This window comes from Mustelus asterias, chromosome 16, assembly GCF_964213995.1.
Source record: "Mustelus asterias chromosome 16, sMusAst1.hap1.1, whole genome shotgun sequence".
In the NCBI taxonomy this organism is placed as follows: domain Eukaryota; kingdom Metazoa; phylum Chordata; class Chondrichthyes; order Carcharhiniformes; family Triakidae; genus Mustelus; species Mustelus asterias.
Window position 1 is genome coordinate 27564698 of NC_135816.1, and position 16960 is coordinate 27581657.

At 42.5% G+C, this 16960-nt stretch overlaps 1 protein-coding gene across 6 annotated transcripts in view; it reads left to right on the top strand.

Moving 5' to 3' along the window:
- The window catches only part of LOC144505058 (uncharacterized), a 105315-nt gene that overhangs the window by 27418 nt on the left and 60937 nt on the right, over window positions 1-16960 (top strand). For 5 of the 6 annotated variants that reach the window (XM_078230795.1, XM_078230794.1, XM_078230796.1 and 2 more), the window contains 5 exons: window positions 781-1093; window positions 1669-1838; window positions 5393-5465; window positions 9215-9653; window positions 13687-13801. In XM_078230795.1, the coding sequence (XP_078086921.1) occupies window positions 781-1093; window positions 1669-1838; window positions 5393-5465; window positions 9215-9653; window positions 13687-13801 (1110 nt within the window). The remainder of the gene's footprint in view (window positions 1-780; window positions 1094-1668; window positions 1839-5392; window positions 5466-9214; window positions 9654-13686; window positions 13802-16960) is intronic. The other variant, XM_078230799.1, reaches the window with a different exon arrangement.

Consider the following 16960-nt stretch of genomic DNA (forward strand, 5'->3'; position numbering starts at 1 on the left):
ACATAAAATTTGCATGAACTCATTAGTGTCAAACTCATTGAAACTGTAAACAGTTAGAAGCACTTGAAAAAAGGAAACCTTCAGAACTGTCGAGATGCCTATCAAGACTGTCAAGAGGACCTATCAGAACTGTCAAGAGGACCTGTCAAAATTTCCTAAGGGAGCTGTCAAGCTCTCAAGACATTTAAAAGACCTGCTCTTTAAATCTTTGAAAAAAAATGTCTGGGGTGGTTTTTAAAAATTGCTTTAATTGGGTACGGGGCATATGTTGACATGGGGGGTATGGGATGGCCATGAATTTTGGGTACAGGGGCATGAGGTGGCATGGGTTGACATTGCTAGGGTATGAACAGGGTGAAGCATAAGGGCTGGAGGGATGTTTTTTGCTTTAATGTTTTCAATCTTTCACACAATACCAATGCATAGAGGTAGGCCTTCCAGTCAGCTTGCCCCTGGCACCAGTAGCATCGGCACTTGGTCTGGGATCACAGGGTCCAACTTCTAATCCAGTTCACTCCAAGAACAAAAACCTACTCAGTCTCGTATTCCTGGGTTAGGTTCATGGAGTCAGAAAATGTCTCAACTTGGCGCTCCTGACCCGGGAGCAAAACTTTAGGTCAAAGAGAGTTTTTTCGATGGAGCATGGACCAGAGCTGAGAATTAAATGTCATTTGATTTAAATTAGTGATGATACAATTTGTGTACGTCCTTGCCTGGGCTACATTAACTTTTTGATTTGATGTTCTATGAAATAAAGTTATTTGCTTATTTCTTTGTCAGTTTCAGCCTTCAATCCACAATGGGATGGAAGATATCAGAGAAAACAGCCACAATGCGAGGACAAAAGAGACTTTCTCTTCAGTATTACCAAACCGAGACGCTTTTTCATTGATGACTCAGTCCAACATCCCATATAACATAGAAACGGAAAACCTATCATCTACTCTTGGTCCAAACCACAATGTACCATCCACCACTGAAAGGGAAAGCCCAGTGTCTTCAGTCAGCGCAACATATCAGATCCTGTATAACGTGCAAGTGGATAACTCTCGGTCTTCAGCTGACCCTGGGCACTTGCATAATGATGAAACAGGTAACCCAGTCTAATGGATTGCAAATTAAGACAAGTTGAATTGTGAATTAGCAACTGGTGCTCAATATTGGTTTGTGCTCAGGATTCCTCACATGGTGATTTCCAAACGCAGCTGTGAAATTTGACAAGGCAGTAAGTAAAGACTAAGCTCATATCCACAAAGACAGATGGAAAACTAGAATATAGTTCTGGGTTGCTCCATTGACTCCAGCATGGCACTGATAGAAGCCTGACAGATGTCCTCATTCCTGCCTCATAAACAAGTCGTGGTGTATGGAATTCAGGCACATTGTGACTGGATAACTAAATATTTTCAAATATTCCAAAGATTTATTTTGATTTCCCCTTAAGTAATTAATCTGTGGATCTGCAATAAATATTTTAGAGTTATAACGGAAAGTGAGAAGAGTCAAAGGAACCGATTCATGATTTACTCCTTCAGAGAAATATAATGACGACATTAAAATCACTATAAGGAACAGCTGAGTCAAATATATGGGCCAATTGCTTGAAGGTTCTTTACCAGTCTTTAAGCAAACATTTTGAGTTCCTAATGTTATATTTCATTCCATAAGAATTGCAGGTCCCAGAGAATATCCCATCGGATTCGGAGAATGAGCTGGATCCAGTCTACAAAACCAACCTGCGGACAGTCAGTGAAAAGATGAACGTTGTCTTCAGATCATCTCCTATTGCTCTGTTGACTTCAGAAAGCAAAAGATCACCACCTTTAATAGCAAAGAAAGTAGGAATTACATATATTTGTGAAAAGTAATATCTTTGAAATATGCAATCCATAGCACGGCATTGATATTCAGCTGGGCTGTCAACTTACTATATCCCATGGCCCAGTTTAAAAGGGAACAACAGTGCCTCCCTTCTTTCTTTCCTTCCTTCGTCTCTTTCCATCTTCCTCCTCCTTTTTTATCTTTCCTTCCGCTTGCCCTTCCTTGCATTCCTCCCTTTTTTCCCTTCCTCCCCTCCATTCCCCTTTTTCTCCTTCCCCCATTCCTTCCCTTTATATTTAAATGTCTTGTCCTTCGTTTAGCTGAGCAATGTTAGACCTAGCCTGGTCAATAATCATTCTTTGTTTATTTCATTGCATAATTCTACACAAATAATCCATGGCTGGTTTCTAGCAAGACCCTAATCATGATCAGAGAAGTGTTAAACATAGTTAAATAGGCCAAAGTCACTCTCCACTGGCATTGCACCTGCTCACTCTCTAATTTATGATGAAATTATTGGAGAGGAAATGATTGCTGCACATTTTCAGTTCAGGAGGATGGACTGTGTGAAACCACTAGAGGGAAGCCAAGCTTCAAATTACCTCCCTCCACTAAATCTATCACAAGGAAGGAAAGGATTTGTAGTTGCATAACACCTTTCAGGTCCTTGGGATATGTCAAAAAACTTTAAAGCCAATGAATTGCTCTGAAGTGTACATAGCGTTGTTCATACATAGAACAGATTTTCTAGTTTTTGTACACTTAGCCAGTATAGTCTGAACATCCAGTATATTCCTGGCCTGGTTATCTCAGTGCACATCCCCTGACAAGGTTGCCTGGGAGTCTCATAGAATGGGACATGGGTCTCCCCTCTCAAGAAATCTTCACATTTCAAAATTGCTGCACAGAAACCTCCCTCCTTCTGTATCATGCATTGAACTGCAGAGCTGTCCCTGGCGCAGTGTAGTCAGTCTTACACACTAAACCCTCCAACACCCAACCCATCCAACAAAGAAAGGGGGGAATCGAGCTGAGGGCAGGGTCTCAGCAGAAAGGTTGCTGATCAGGGAGTTTGGGCATGAGCGGTTATCGGTTTTAAGGTTTAATTATTAGTATCACAAGTAGGCTTGCATTAACGCTCCAATGAAGTTACTGTAAAAATCCCCTAGTCGCCACACTCTGGCGCCTGTTTGGATACACTGAGGGAAATTTTGACATAGCCAATGCACCTAACCACCATGTCTTTCAGACTGTGGGAGGAAACCGGAGCACCCGGAGAAAACTCATGCAGACACGGAGAGAACATAGAGACTCCGCACAGACAGTGACCCAAGCCGGGGATCGAACCCAGATCCCTGGCACTGTGAGGCAGCAGTGCTAACCACCCTGCCGCTGGGGGAAGAGCCTGGGGATTAGGGAATGGGGAAGAGATTTTGGGGTGCTGGGGCTCAAGCGGTAGGGAGGGAGAGAGAGAGAATGGCACTGAGAGAGAAGCAGCAGTAGAGGAGAGAGTGAAACAGGGAGAGGGGATTTGGAGGGGGGAGTTTGCGGCGGGGGGGGAGGTTGGGGGGAGGGGGGAGAGAAGGGGCTTACCCTTGGTAAATGTTAAAAGATTGTCTCTTTCCACTGATGAGTGACTGGGAGAATGAATCAAAAGGGAAGGAAGAAGAAAGCTTTTCACACTATAGATTAGGCGGATGAGTAATTCATTACAATTGGCTGTTGAGATGCAGGCTGCAACAAAAACCAAAAGTGAAAGGAATGAATATTTAAAAAGAAGAAATATGAAAGGGTATGAGGTTGGATGGGATTACAGGAGAGAGTTCCGGATACTCAGTTATCACCCGCTGTGATGTAATCTCTATCATTCTATGAAAGCTCTCTTTTTTTCAGTCCAAGTTGGTGCTGAGTTGTGTTTTGGACAATGGGCCCCGAGTGATGTGTCCCCATCACTGAGTCTGCTGACATTTTCTGTGATCCTTTAGTTAACTTCAGCCAAAAAGGTATATTTGAAGGAGCACCTGAAAAGAGGAGAGAGTGGGAATTCCAGAGCTTACGGTCGAGGCACCTGAAGACATGGCCACCAATAGCAGACTTATTAAAGTCAGGAATGTATAAGGGGCCAGTAGTAGAGGAACACAGATATCTTGGATCATTGTAGGGCTAGAGAAGGTTACAGAGATCGAGAGGACTGAAGCCATGGAGGGATTTGGAAAAAAAGATGAAAATTGAACCAGCACATCCCGAGGATGTGAAAGGTTTCAATCTAATTATTAATTTCAGGGGAAGAAAATATGATAAAATAATTTGTGGTTATTTTCAACCACTGCAAGAGAGAGAAAAACCTTCACGTATGATACTTGCACTGATGTCAGTCAAGAAGAAAAATTACAGAATTATGGAGTTAACATTTACAATTGGACTGGAAGAAATGATTTATAACTTGGATGCTGACCAGAAAATGACTGACTTTTCGAAAGCAAGTCATCTGCATGATTGCAGAATTTTTGAAATGATTTTCTCTGCTAAAAGTTATTGCTCACTGTGTGTTCCTCAACTACACCTTTTAAATCTGGTCCTTGGGATATCCTGTACTGTAACATAATGTTCCAGATTAAATTGATAGTTTATTATTCTAGACGGTGAGAAAAAGTTTGGGGACCACTGCAGTGGAGGAATTATTCATAATTGCTTACTTTTATCAGAAAACACTCTCTCTGTAATAGGTTCAAGGTTCTGTACCATTTTGCAATTTCGGTTGCAGTAATTCATGCAGAAATAATAACCCCACAGGTTTCCAGGTGACAATATTACTTAATGCTGTATTTTCGTAATCAGAAAAAGTTTGCAGAAACCATAGACAGGCTGGTGCAATGAGCAGACACAAAATTCAACATGGAAAGCTGCGAGGTGGTGCATTTCATTAACAACAGTGAGGTGAGACAAGTCAAGCTAAATGATACAATTTTAAAGCTGTGCAGACAGAGATCTGGGGGTGCTTGTGAACAAATCCATGAAGATGGCAGGACAGTTAAGCTACACTTTTATATACCATTAATTCGGACCCAGCTGGGATATTATATCCAATTCTGGGAATCACACTTTAGAAAGGACATGAAAGCTTTGGCGAGGGTACAGAAGAAAAGTTCTAGGGGTGATATGGACAGGCCGCAGAAAGTTTGGCTTGTCTTCCATAGAGCGAAAAAGGCTCTGTGAAAAAAGAAGGGATTTCACAGAGCTTTTTACAATCATCAGTGGATCAAATAGAATAAATGGAGAGAAACTGTTTCTGAGGGTTGGGAATAAGTATGTTGCTGGCCATTCCACATCTTATATTCTCTTTTCTTATCAAGTGGATTAGATTTTTCTCACATGTTGACTGATCCTACTGAATAAGTAAGAAGTGGAATCACTGCACCACATTCTTTGGTGACTAAATTAATGAAACATCACAACTGGTTAACAATCTTGCAGATGGCTAGATAGGAACACTGTGGGAAACATCTTTCTGCATTTTGTAGCAATGTGGTAAAATATTCAGATAAATACTGATTTAATTCATCTGTTTCAGGTATCAGTTGAGGAAGGATCAAAGGCTTGGTATAAATCAATGTTTAAAAATGATTACAGTGTACTAAAGGCAGGTAAGCAACATTCCATTCTCTGTTGCATTTACATGGAATTAATACCTAATACAAATATATAACTATGTAACCTCTCCAGTCCAGAATACTTGGAACAAACCATTTCTGCATTTTGGAATTTCCTGGGTTATGGAATTACTTGAGATTTTTTTTAACTCTTTGATGGGATGTAGGTATAAGTTTGTTGCCCACCCTGAATTGCTCTCGAACTGAGTGGCTTACTAGGCCATTTCAGAGGACAATTGTGTGTTGTGGTGTGAATCTGGAGTTGCATGTAGGCTAGTTAGGTCAGGATGGCAGCAGATTTCCTTCCCAAAAGGGTTTACCCAATAGGATAGTTTTATAGAATCCTAAGAAGGCCTTCTGGCCCATCGAGTCTGCACCAACTCTCCAACAGATCATCTCACCCAGGCACACATGCCCCTGCCCCATTCCCTTAACCCCATGCATTTTCCCCCTAACCTACATATCTTGGGGTACTAAGGGGCAATTTAGCATGAACATTCCAATTACCTAGACATCTTTGGGCTGTGGGAGGAAATCAGAGCACCTGGAGGAAACCCACGCAGACACGGGGAGAGTGTGCAAACTCCACACAGACAGTCACCCGGGGCTGGAATTGAACCCAGGTCCCTGGGCGCTGTGAGACAACAGTGCTAACCACTGTGCCACCATTATGGTCACCATTCCTGAGACTAGCTTTCAATTCCAGGCCTTTTATTAATTGAATTTAAATTTCATCAGCTGTTATGAACCCATTTCCGTAGAGCATTAGGTCAGGATTACTAGTCTAGTGACATTACTACTGCACTCCCTAAGCATTCCTAACTACAAGTACGTGAACACACTGTAGATAAATATTTACCTGCAATATAAAAAAGTGACAAAACATTATAAAGCAGTAATGAAAAATATTTTTACTTTCTGCTCCCAAAGTACTGTGCTAAAACAATGCTATAAGCTGCTTGGGTTTTCTGGATAGCTGGTGTTTTGGAACAATACATTTCTGAACTGGAAAGGTTCATTGCACTTAAATATTTGTTAGCAGTTGTTATCAGAAAGGTTTGGAAAAGCTTCATTTTGTACTGTATCTGTGTATATGTCTATATATGTATATCCTGTTATCAGTCTCCAAGACTGACATTTGTGCATTTGATAAATGACCATTTCAGGATAATCTTTTCCCCATTCTATTGTAGCTTTTATTAGACTGTTTTGAAATGTGAAAATAATGATTAGATTTTTAGAGAGGATTAGTACAGATCTCATCTACATCACTGGCTGCATTTTGCAATCTGAGAACTCACATAAAAGTACAATGATTTATTTGTGTTCAGTTGGAATACACTGTCAGAGTCCTGATTTCTGAACTCATTGCAAAAGGTGGGGGAAAGCTACACGCAGTCCACTCCATCTGATTGCTATTGCAGGCAGGACCATAGGGTAAGGATAGAATCGTGGTTCAGTGGCCTATCTCTCAGAACTTAATAACCTAATATTTGAGATGGGAAAAATATACTAATATTCCAGGGACCTTTTTCTGTTTTCTTTCAATTTCCCCCTACCTTTATTTTCATGTCCTCAGCTCAGATAAGTCAGCCAAGGCTGGAATTTGAACTCTGATCTCTTAGCAGAGAGGTTAAGCACTCTTTCATTATAGTTAACAAACCAGCTTGTTCTGTTCACATCTTGAAGGGACATCATTTATCACTGACAATGAAGGATAACATATCTTATTGTGATGGCTACAATGGAGCAGAGATCTGTTGGTTTGTTTTCCATAATAGACTTTGTGTAGATACTTTTACAGGGCTTTATAGCTGTGATTATTTTACATTGATCATTACTTTAGCTGAACACTGGAATGACTATTTGCAGTACATACATTCTCTATGTTTAATTGTTATTAAGATGCCTTTGAATTCCTTTTTCTTCTCTGGTGCTTTTAATTACATTTCAGGAAATGACCAAGGACTATTTACCAAGTTGTTTGCAAACTGCTGCCATAGTAATTGTCCATTTCATCTAGGAATTAATAGTTCAGGGATAAGGGAATCATGTTCATGACACGTCTGTTCAGAAAGATGTAACTGTTTAAAAATGTGAATACCAGGCTGCAGTAAAGACACAGAGCTATTTGTTACTGCTGACTCACCAAGGGGATATGAGTCTGTTCCACCAGGCATTTCACCCTTGGTGTCTGGAGCTGATGTTAATTGACAATGTCATGGCCAGAGTCGGACTGACAAAAGAATAAATCTATAGCATTTCCCAGTTCTCTTTTTCAGTGTTGCCATTTGGGTGGAGGCAAGAGCCATTCAAACAAGAACACACAGTGTTTACATTAAACAGCTAACAGTTCCCTGACTTTCTTTGAAAGGAACACTGTGGAATTACCTAACGTATTCTCATCTGCTGGTCTTGCTTCCGTTTAACTTTATTCCGAATCAACTTGATACACAATGTAGTCTGGCAGATGTAATCTGTCAGATTGCTACATGTTCATACATTGAAAGGACCTAGAGGGCAAAAAGTATCCCCTGCTACAGTCAGTAAACTTATTAGCAAGGACGGGGGATTTATTCTGCAGTCAGATATGCTGCTTGCAAGGTTACAGCGCCTAAAAACTCAGGTTTCGGTACTTTAGAAGTGTGGGCTTGCCTGTGGAAATAGTTTTCCACGCTGCACACATGGCATAATGGCCGGAATTCTCCAGTCTCGCTTGCCCTGCTACTGCTACCAGCGAGAACCGAGAACTTGGCGCACAGCCAAGTGGGGAAGCGATGGCCTAGTGGTATTATCACTCGACTATTAATCCAGAAACTCAGCTAATGTTCTGGGGACCCGGTTTGAATCCCGCCACGGCAGATGGTGAAATTTGAATTCAATTAAAAAAAATATCTGGAATTAAGAATCTACTGATGACCACGAAACCATGGTCAATTGTTTGAAAAGCCCATCTGGTTCACTCATGTCCTTTAGGGAAGGAAATCTGCCGTCTTTACTTGGGCTGGCCTACATGTGACTCCAGAACCACAGCAATGTGGTTGACTCTCAACTGCCCTCCAAGAGCAACTGGGGATGGGTAATAATTGATGATGTGGAGATGCCGGCGTTGGACTAGGGTAAATACAGTAAGAAGTTTAACAACACCAGGTTAAAGTCCAACAGGTTTATTTGGTAGCAAAAGCCACACAAGCTTTCGGAGCTCTTAGCCCCTTCTTCAGGTGAGTGTGAATTCTGTCAGGTGAGTGAGAATTCCCACTCACCTGAAGAAGGGGCTTGGGGCTCTGAAAGCTTGTGTGGCTTTTGCTACCAAATAAACCTGTTGGACTTTAACCTGGTGTTGTTAAACTTCTTACTGTAATAATTGATAGCCAGCCAGTGATGTCCCTGTCCCACAAATTAATATGAAAGAAAAACCAAAGCTCTGTTCCTTGCAGAAGGACCGCAAAATCCCAGTTGCAAGCGAGGTCGGAGAATTCCGGCCAATATCCATAAAGCTTTAAATTACAGAATAATTATTTTAACCATGATGCCCAATTGAAGTGATTAAGTTTGCATGGTTGTGCAATTCACCATTTGGAAGAAGATTTAACTCAAAGCTGTTCATCTTTAAATTATTTGCGTTCTTTTTGATCACTGCTTGAAGTTTATATGTGAACATTTTTGTGTGTAAAATGTGGAAATACTTGGAGAGTTTACAATTTGTTGAGGCATTTAATTATATTATTGCCTCTCTATTGCAGAGAATTATGGGATGTCTTCTAATGTTGATGCCAGGATGAAGCAGTGGGAGCCCGATTCAACAAAACAGCAGCCTCTTTCCTGTTCTGCCACAGATTATAGATCAAGATCTCAACTAACTGGACCCTTGCCCTGCAGTTCAACAACAAAGGACAACTGCACAATTAAAGGGCCACTTTTGCCAGGGCCACTCAGCAGCTCTGATAGTGAAAATCGAAAATGCAACCCTCAATCACAGTGTCTGCATCCCAACATTTCAGACAGCAAAAGTGATCAAAGCTGCACAATATCTTTATCAGCCGACCTTCGTGATACCCTCAGTCGGAATTGCACAGCCCCCCCAAGTGTTTGTCAGCCTACAAAACCTGGAGAAGTACCCTGCAATTCACTGGCAGCAAAAGATCCTCATTCATGTCCTTTTACCAAAGCTACTGGTGAAGAGTAAGTTGTGTATCTCTTGTCCTAAGGAATTTATTGAACAAAGGCTCCAGATATTACAAGCTGCTTGGGTCACAGAGCAAGCGCAGAGAGGTACTTCCATTTTACATAACTCATAACCCACCCCCACCCGTTCTCATCAGGAAACTTTCTGGCAGGGGGCACATAAAATATAATGGTGGCTGTGGTTGGCCTTACCTCACACCTGCCCCCTCTCTGCCCAACACAGTCCCCATAAACCAGGCAGCCTGCCTGCCATTTTAATAAAAAAATTATTAATGGGCATCTGAGGTTCGTAACAAGCTAATTGACTCAAATATTACGCTGCCCATACCCTAATGAGAGGGTGGGCAGGAGCTAGAACTCAGTTTTTTAAACACAACTGGTTAAACGGCAGGAAGGAAGACAAGTATGTCCTTTGCGGGGGGGCTTTGTTGCCCTTACGGGGCATCTCCCAAAGACAATGCCCGTCCCTTTATGCTTCCTCTTCTGGCCTCCTAAACACATCCCCACCCTCTCCCACCACCCTCTCCCTCAGGTGCCATATTCCTTCCCGTCCTAAGTGCCCTGGATTACCCTTAGACCCGGATCCATTGCTCTTCTTCCAGGGACCAGCTTGCAATTCCAGAGCATCGCTGAAGGGCAGGGCTTCTTCACACTCTGCTCGTTTAGGGTGTCCCTGAACATAATGCCACTGGGCGGCCTTTACTTAAATTGGTCAGGTTGAAACTGACTTTTGCACCATGGGTGAGTTGCCATAGGTTTTGGCACCGTAATGGTGAAGTTGGGCAGGTGAGTGTGGGTGGGGGGATTATCATCTACTCCGGCCACTCAGAGAGATGCTATTTCAAAAATTACACCTGAAGTCTCAACTTTAGGTGTATAAGGAGTATAGTAGGGAGCTGAGAACACAGCCTTGTGGAGCACTGGTGTTGAGGATGATCATGGAGGAGATGTTGTTGCTTATCCTTACTGATTGTGGTCTGTGGGTTAGGAAGTTCAGGATCCAGTCACAGAGAGAGGAGCCGAGGCCCAGGCCAGGGAGTTTGGAGATGAGTTTCATAGGAATAATGCTGTTGAAGGCTGAGCTGTAGTCAATAAATAGGAGTCTGACATAGCTTGTTATCTAGGTGTTCCAGGGTTGAGTGCAGGGCAGGGAGATGGTGTCTGCTGTGGACTTGTTGCAGCAGTAGGCAAACTGTAACTAGGCAGTCCGGGAGGCTGGAATTGATTCATGCCATGACTAACCTTTCAAAGCACTTCATAATGATGGATGTCAGAGCCACAGGACGATAGTTATTAAGGCACGCTGCTTGGCTTTTCTTTGGTACTGGGATGATGGTCATCTTCTTGATCAGGACCTCAGATTGTTGTAAAAAGAGGTTGAAGATGCCAGTGAATACCCCCGCCAGCTGATCTGCGCAGGATCTGAGTGCTCGCCGGGTACCCCATTCGGGCCAGGACACGGATCCAGGTTCAATTCCCCGGTGTCACTGTCTGTGCAGAGTCTGCACGTTCTCCCCGTGTCTGTGTGGGTTTCCTCCGGGTGCTCTGGTTTCCTCCCATAGCCTGAAACACATGCTGTTTAGGTATTTGGCCATGCTAAATTCTCCCCAGCGTACCCGAACAGGTACTGGAGTGTGGCGACTCAGGGATTTTCACGGTAACTTCATTGCAGTGTTAATGTAAGCCTACTTGTGACACTAATAAGTAAACTTTAACTTTAAACTTCATGAGAGTTAATGGAACAGAGTTAATTGAACAGAGTCATATTGGCCTCAAAACATTATCTCTGTTTCTCTCTCCATTTTCTGCCCGACCTATTGAGCTTTTCCAGCATTTTCTGTCTTTGTTTCAAATCTTTGTTTCAAAGTCTTTGTTTCAAATGCAGCATTAGCTGTATTTTCCTTTAATATTAGTTGGGGAGCTGGGAGGAGATTACAGATAGGATGAAGGAGGGGTCCACAGAGGGAATGGAAAATAAAGGTGATCATTTAAAGAACAGGATGTTTCTTGACTGAGAGCCAGTGTAGATCAGCAAACACTGGGGCGCAGGGGAGCAGAACTTGCTGAAAGCTGAGACAGAGGCAGCAGAGTTTTGGATGACATCAACCTTTTCGAGAGTAGAATGGGCGAGATGGAGTGCATTGGAGTAGTTGGGCCCAGAGATAACAAAGGCATGAATGAGAGCAGCAGACTGGCTGAGATAAAATTGAGCGATGTTACCGAGGTGGTAATAAGTGGTTTTGCGATGGCATGACTGAGGTCGGAACCTCACCTCGGAATGAAATGTCACATCGAGATTTAAAATAGACAGACTTAATCTTAAGATCAAAGCAAAATACTGTGGATGCTGAAATTTGAAACAAAAACGGAAAATGCTGGAAAATTTCAGCAGGTCTGACAGCATCTGTGGAGAGAGAATAGAGCCAACGTTGCGAGTCTGGATGACCCTTCATCAAAGCTGACTTAATCTTAAACGATTCCCAAGGAGAGGGAACGGAGTTTGGAAGGAAACTATTCTATTACAATCACATCTGTTATATTGGGTACCTGTGTAGAGTGGGCAGCTCTGACACACTCCACAATCATAGTGTCACGGTCGGTTTAACTTATCCACCCTTCAGTCCCTGCTCTCATCCACACAAACTGCCAAGGATCTTGAACCTGATGGACAATTGTAGGGGCTGAGACTTCTCCATTGCTACCTTGTGGGTCCCTAGATCTACCTCTTCACATCACACCCTCCTGTCCCTGATCACAGACTGAATCAGAAGGACTTAGCTTAATGGATGAGACTGCCACCTGGAATAAAATGCCCAGGTAATCTGTCGCAACCTCTCCATGACCTTATTAATCATAAGCAAACAATTATCAATTTAAAATAGTCACTATTGTTCTATTTATAATTTTTGTTGGGGCTGATCAAATGGTGCGATGACAAGTATGCGAACCAATCCTTTCCTTGTGTAATGCCAATGTCAACATCAAGAGCTCACAGGCCAAGCAAAGCCTTTGGGGTTCACTCTCGACTGTAGAGAATAGTGTCCATCAGCCAAATGATAATGTCTCCTATTACAACTACATTCCTTTTACTCCCACCACTTTCCTTCACAATAGTGTCACGGTCGGTTTAACTTATAAAATATCCAGATAACTCTCACCCTCCCTGTTGCACTGCAGTCTCTGAAGTTCATGCTCCAGCCCATCAACTCTGAGCCAATGTTCCTTGAGGTGTAGACATTTATTGTCGATGTGTTTGCTGTGGATCATGCTAATGTCCACCAGCTCCCAGTGCTGCAGCCACAACGCATCACCTGCCCTGGCACCTTTATCGTGTTTTTATAACCAATTATTTTTCAAGTTTAGACATATCTTTCAGTCATTATCCACAGTTAGAAAATGAGAACATAATAAGAACATAAGAACTATGAGCAGGAGTAGGCCATCTGACCTCTCGAGCCATTCAGTAAGAAAGATCATGACTGATCTTTTTATGGACTCAGCTCCTTTTACCCGTTTGCTCACCATAACGCTTAATTCCTTTACTGTTCAAATTTATCTATCCTTGCCTTAAAACATTCAACGAGGTGGTCTTAATTGCTTCACTGGGCAGGTAATTCTACAGATTCACAGCCCTTTGTGTGAAGAAGTTCCTCCTCAGCTCAGTCCTAAATCTGCTCCCCCTTATTTTGAGGCCATGCCCCCTAGTTCTAGTTTCACCCACCATTGGAAATGCAATACTTATATCTGCCCAGCACTGGTTTACTGCCCCATTTACAGGGATCATCAATGACAATAGTAGTTACATCCTGCTTTTGGGAAGCAGGAAAGACCTGGCCCCATGAGATACTTCACAGTGTTTTTTCTTCTAGTCCAGCCAAGAATGGCAATTTGCTCTCTGGCAAATCATTGACGCAGACCCATACTGTATTGTGTTGCCGAGGTGCGCACCACCATGCAATCATTGTAGTGTACTGACAATAACAAGGCAAAACATGAAATTTATTGCTAATATTTGAACATTTTTCATCAGAAGCAATTGGTTACATACAAATGACAAAGTTGATGCCTGTGGCTATCGTGTTAAACCAAGGAGTGTGTTTGATTATGAGCCTGGAAAATCGTCAGCTTTAGACCATGACTATCCAGTAAGTGCTACTATTTTATTCTGTGTAAATATAGTTGTGAAGTAGTAAATATTATAGGAACAATAGACATTTGGGAGCAATCCCCGGAGAGGCTCAGGTGGTTAAGTAATAGATACTTGGAAACAATTATAAGGTTATCATTTAGTCAAAGGGTTTGGGTAGTTTGATGAATGAGTAACAGCAGAAATATAACAGAGTATTTTTGATTGGAAGCCCTATTTATTTCAATTACAAATGGCTGCCTTGAGAATTTCAATTACATGATGATTACTTGTTCATATTGTTACAAGCTTACACCTGGATTTAATGAAGAAGATAGTACAAATGCTATGATATCATTGAGAAAAGGGGTGAAATTGGCAGAGAGAAAACCATTGCTTGGTGGTATAGAATTTGAGTATTACTGAAAAAAGAGACATGCTATAGAAGCTTGTCACTTTGCACTCATCAGGGCAGCCACAAGAATACCAAATTTCAGAAGGAATAACAATTTATGCTGCCTGAGAAAGCATAAGCTGATTGGTTGGCAAGTTGGATCCAATTGGTTGAGATATTGCCATGGCATATGCACCAGGGAGTTATATGCTTTTGTTTAAAGAATGCTGCATTGTCTGGACATGTTCCTTTTGCCTGAAGAGGACAGGTCCCTGCGTAATGAATATATGTAGTTTCTAGTAAGCATATGTGAACTAAATTGCAAATCCAACTGATAATCTTAAATTAGTTGTTAGTGTAACTCTTAGCACATTTGAGATTGTTCATTAAGTGCTGTCCAATCGCAGAATCACATCAAATGGTAGACATTATGGGGGTGTTTCTCCCATCCTGCTGCACTGATGTTTTAGCGTAACAGGCCAGGAGATTGAAGCAGCCCTCGATTCGTGGGATCCGCACTGGGTGTCCGGGCCTGGGCGCGTCTCCCAGTGCCGGATTTCTGGCACCGTCAGCTCCGCACCTGAAATAGGCACGGAGCTTAATGAATTATGCAACAGGTAACTTATATGCTATATCAATGCTAGTAGCGGGCCTGGGACTGAAATCTGTGGGCCCAATAGTAGCTATAGTAGCCACAGAAGCTACAGTAGCTCCCCACTTGCGGGGAACTGGCAGCCCGATCCCTCTGGAGTGAAGGGGGGCAATCGAGGCCCCCCAGAGGGATAAGTGTTGGGGGTGTGCCCCCTGAGCATTGGCACTTTGGCAGTGCCAGCCTGGTCCCCCTGGCACTGCTCAAATTCAGTAAGAGTTTTAACAACACCAGGTTAAAGTCCAACAGGTTTATTTGGTAGCAAATGCCATTAGCTTTCAGAGCGCTGCTCCTTCGTCAGATGGGGGCAGCGCTCTGAAAGCTAATGGTATTTGCTACCAAATAAACCTGTTGGACTTTAACCTGGTGTTGTTAAAACTCTTACTGTGTTTACCCCAGTCCAGCGCCGGCATCTCCACATCATCACTGCTCAAATTGCCAATGTCCAGGAGGCATTGCTGTGGCAGCAAAAGTGGTGATTTGCAAGAACAATATTTAGACATCAGGCCAAAAAGACGTCCTGCCTGACACACAAATAAGCAATGGGGTATATGACGTTCAATGCCAGTGCAATTCCAGGTCCATATTCAACCAACCCGCAATTCCACAATTGAGCAGCAATTTCTGAACAATCTTGAGTGTGCTCAGAATTACATGAACAACCAATTCAAGATTATCAGTTGGGTTCACAATGTAGCTCACTTCTGCTTGCTGAAAGCTACATCAGTTCAAATGCAGGGACCAGTCTTCTGCAGGCAAAAGGAATATATCCAAACATTGCACCTTGCTTGAATAAACAAAAGCATGGCGACAGCAGCTCCCCGGTGCATTTGCTATGCCAATGTCTTGACCAATCAGAGTGGCCTTGCCAACCAATCAGCCACCCTCTTCTCATCCTATATCAATTATCAATATTCCCTTTGAAATTTGGCAATCTTGTGTCTCTCTTGATGAATGCGAGATGAAAAGCTTTGGCAGCATCATGTCTCTTTTTTTCAAGAATGCTAAAGAAAAAAATCAATCAGAAAAAGAGAAAAAAAACATTTGTTTCCCCACTATTATTTATCAATGTTAAGAAATCTCCAAATTAGACTTGGATTATTCAGATGAGTTACAATGGGAGTTCAATTTAAATTTTGCAAAATAAATATTAGCATGAGGGTAATGATCTCAAAATGAGAATGATAGACTTACCATCCTGTTACCATCATCCTCTGCCTCAGTCACTTTCAAAGTGAGCTAACATTGGGCCCCAAAGCACCTGTTTGAGGCAGCAGACCAATTTCAGTTGGCAATTTAGATACATTCCCCGTCAGAATGGATCAGGATGTGGACTGAACGCTCTCTGACCAGTTTTATTAGTGACAGAGCTGGTGCATAAATGTTCAATTATTTATCTAGTGACAAGAAGAGCAGGAGTGCACCTGTAGGCCTCCCAACGATAATCTGAGGCACTGCCACCCTGGGCTCGTAATAATGACCATTAGGGGAGGCGGTGGCATAGTGGTATTGTCACTGGGACCCAGAGACCCAGGGCAAGACCTGGCGATTCAAGTTCAAATCCCACCATGGCAGATGGCGAAATTTGAATTCAATAAAAAAGAATCTGGAATTAAAAGTCTAAGATGACCTTGAAACCATTGTCGAGTGTCGTAAAAGCTCATCTGGTTCATGAATGTCCTTTAGGGAAGGAAATCTGTCATCCTTATCTGGTCTGGCCTACATGTGACTTCAGACCCACAGCAACGTGGTTGACTCTTAAATGGTCTCTGAAATGGAGGGCAGTCAGGAAAGGGCAATAAATGCTGGCCCACATCCTGTAAATGAATAAAGGAAAATAGCCCTCATCTCCTTGATTTCCCACACCACGCAGTTGGTGTTGGCAGGCTACTTAAACATTGAGCATTAGATCTAAGCCAGGTACAGTCCCAATCTAACATATATCAGCATATCTACGCTTTCCTATGATGAGCTGAAATGAATCACTTTCCACAAGGCTGGACCAAAAACTGGAGACTGAAGCAATCACTTCCTCCTCAGGCCTACCAGCACCCTGCTCAGAAATAACATCAATCGATGTGCAATAAATTATGCACAATGATTTGGTGCAACCAAGTGCTGGCTCTTTCAGGAAA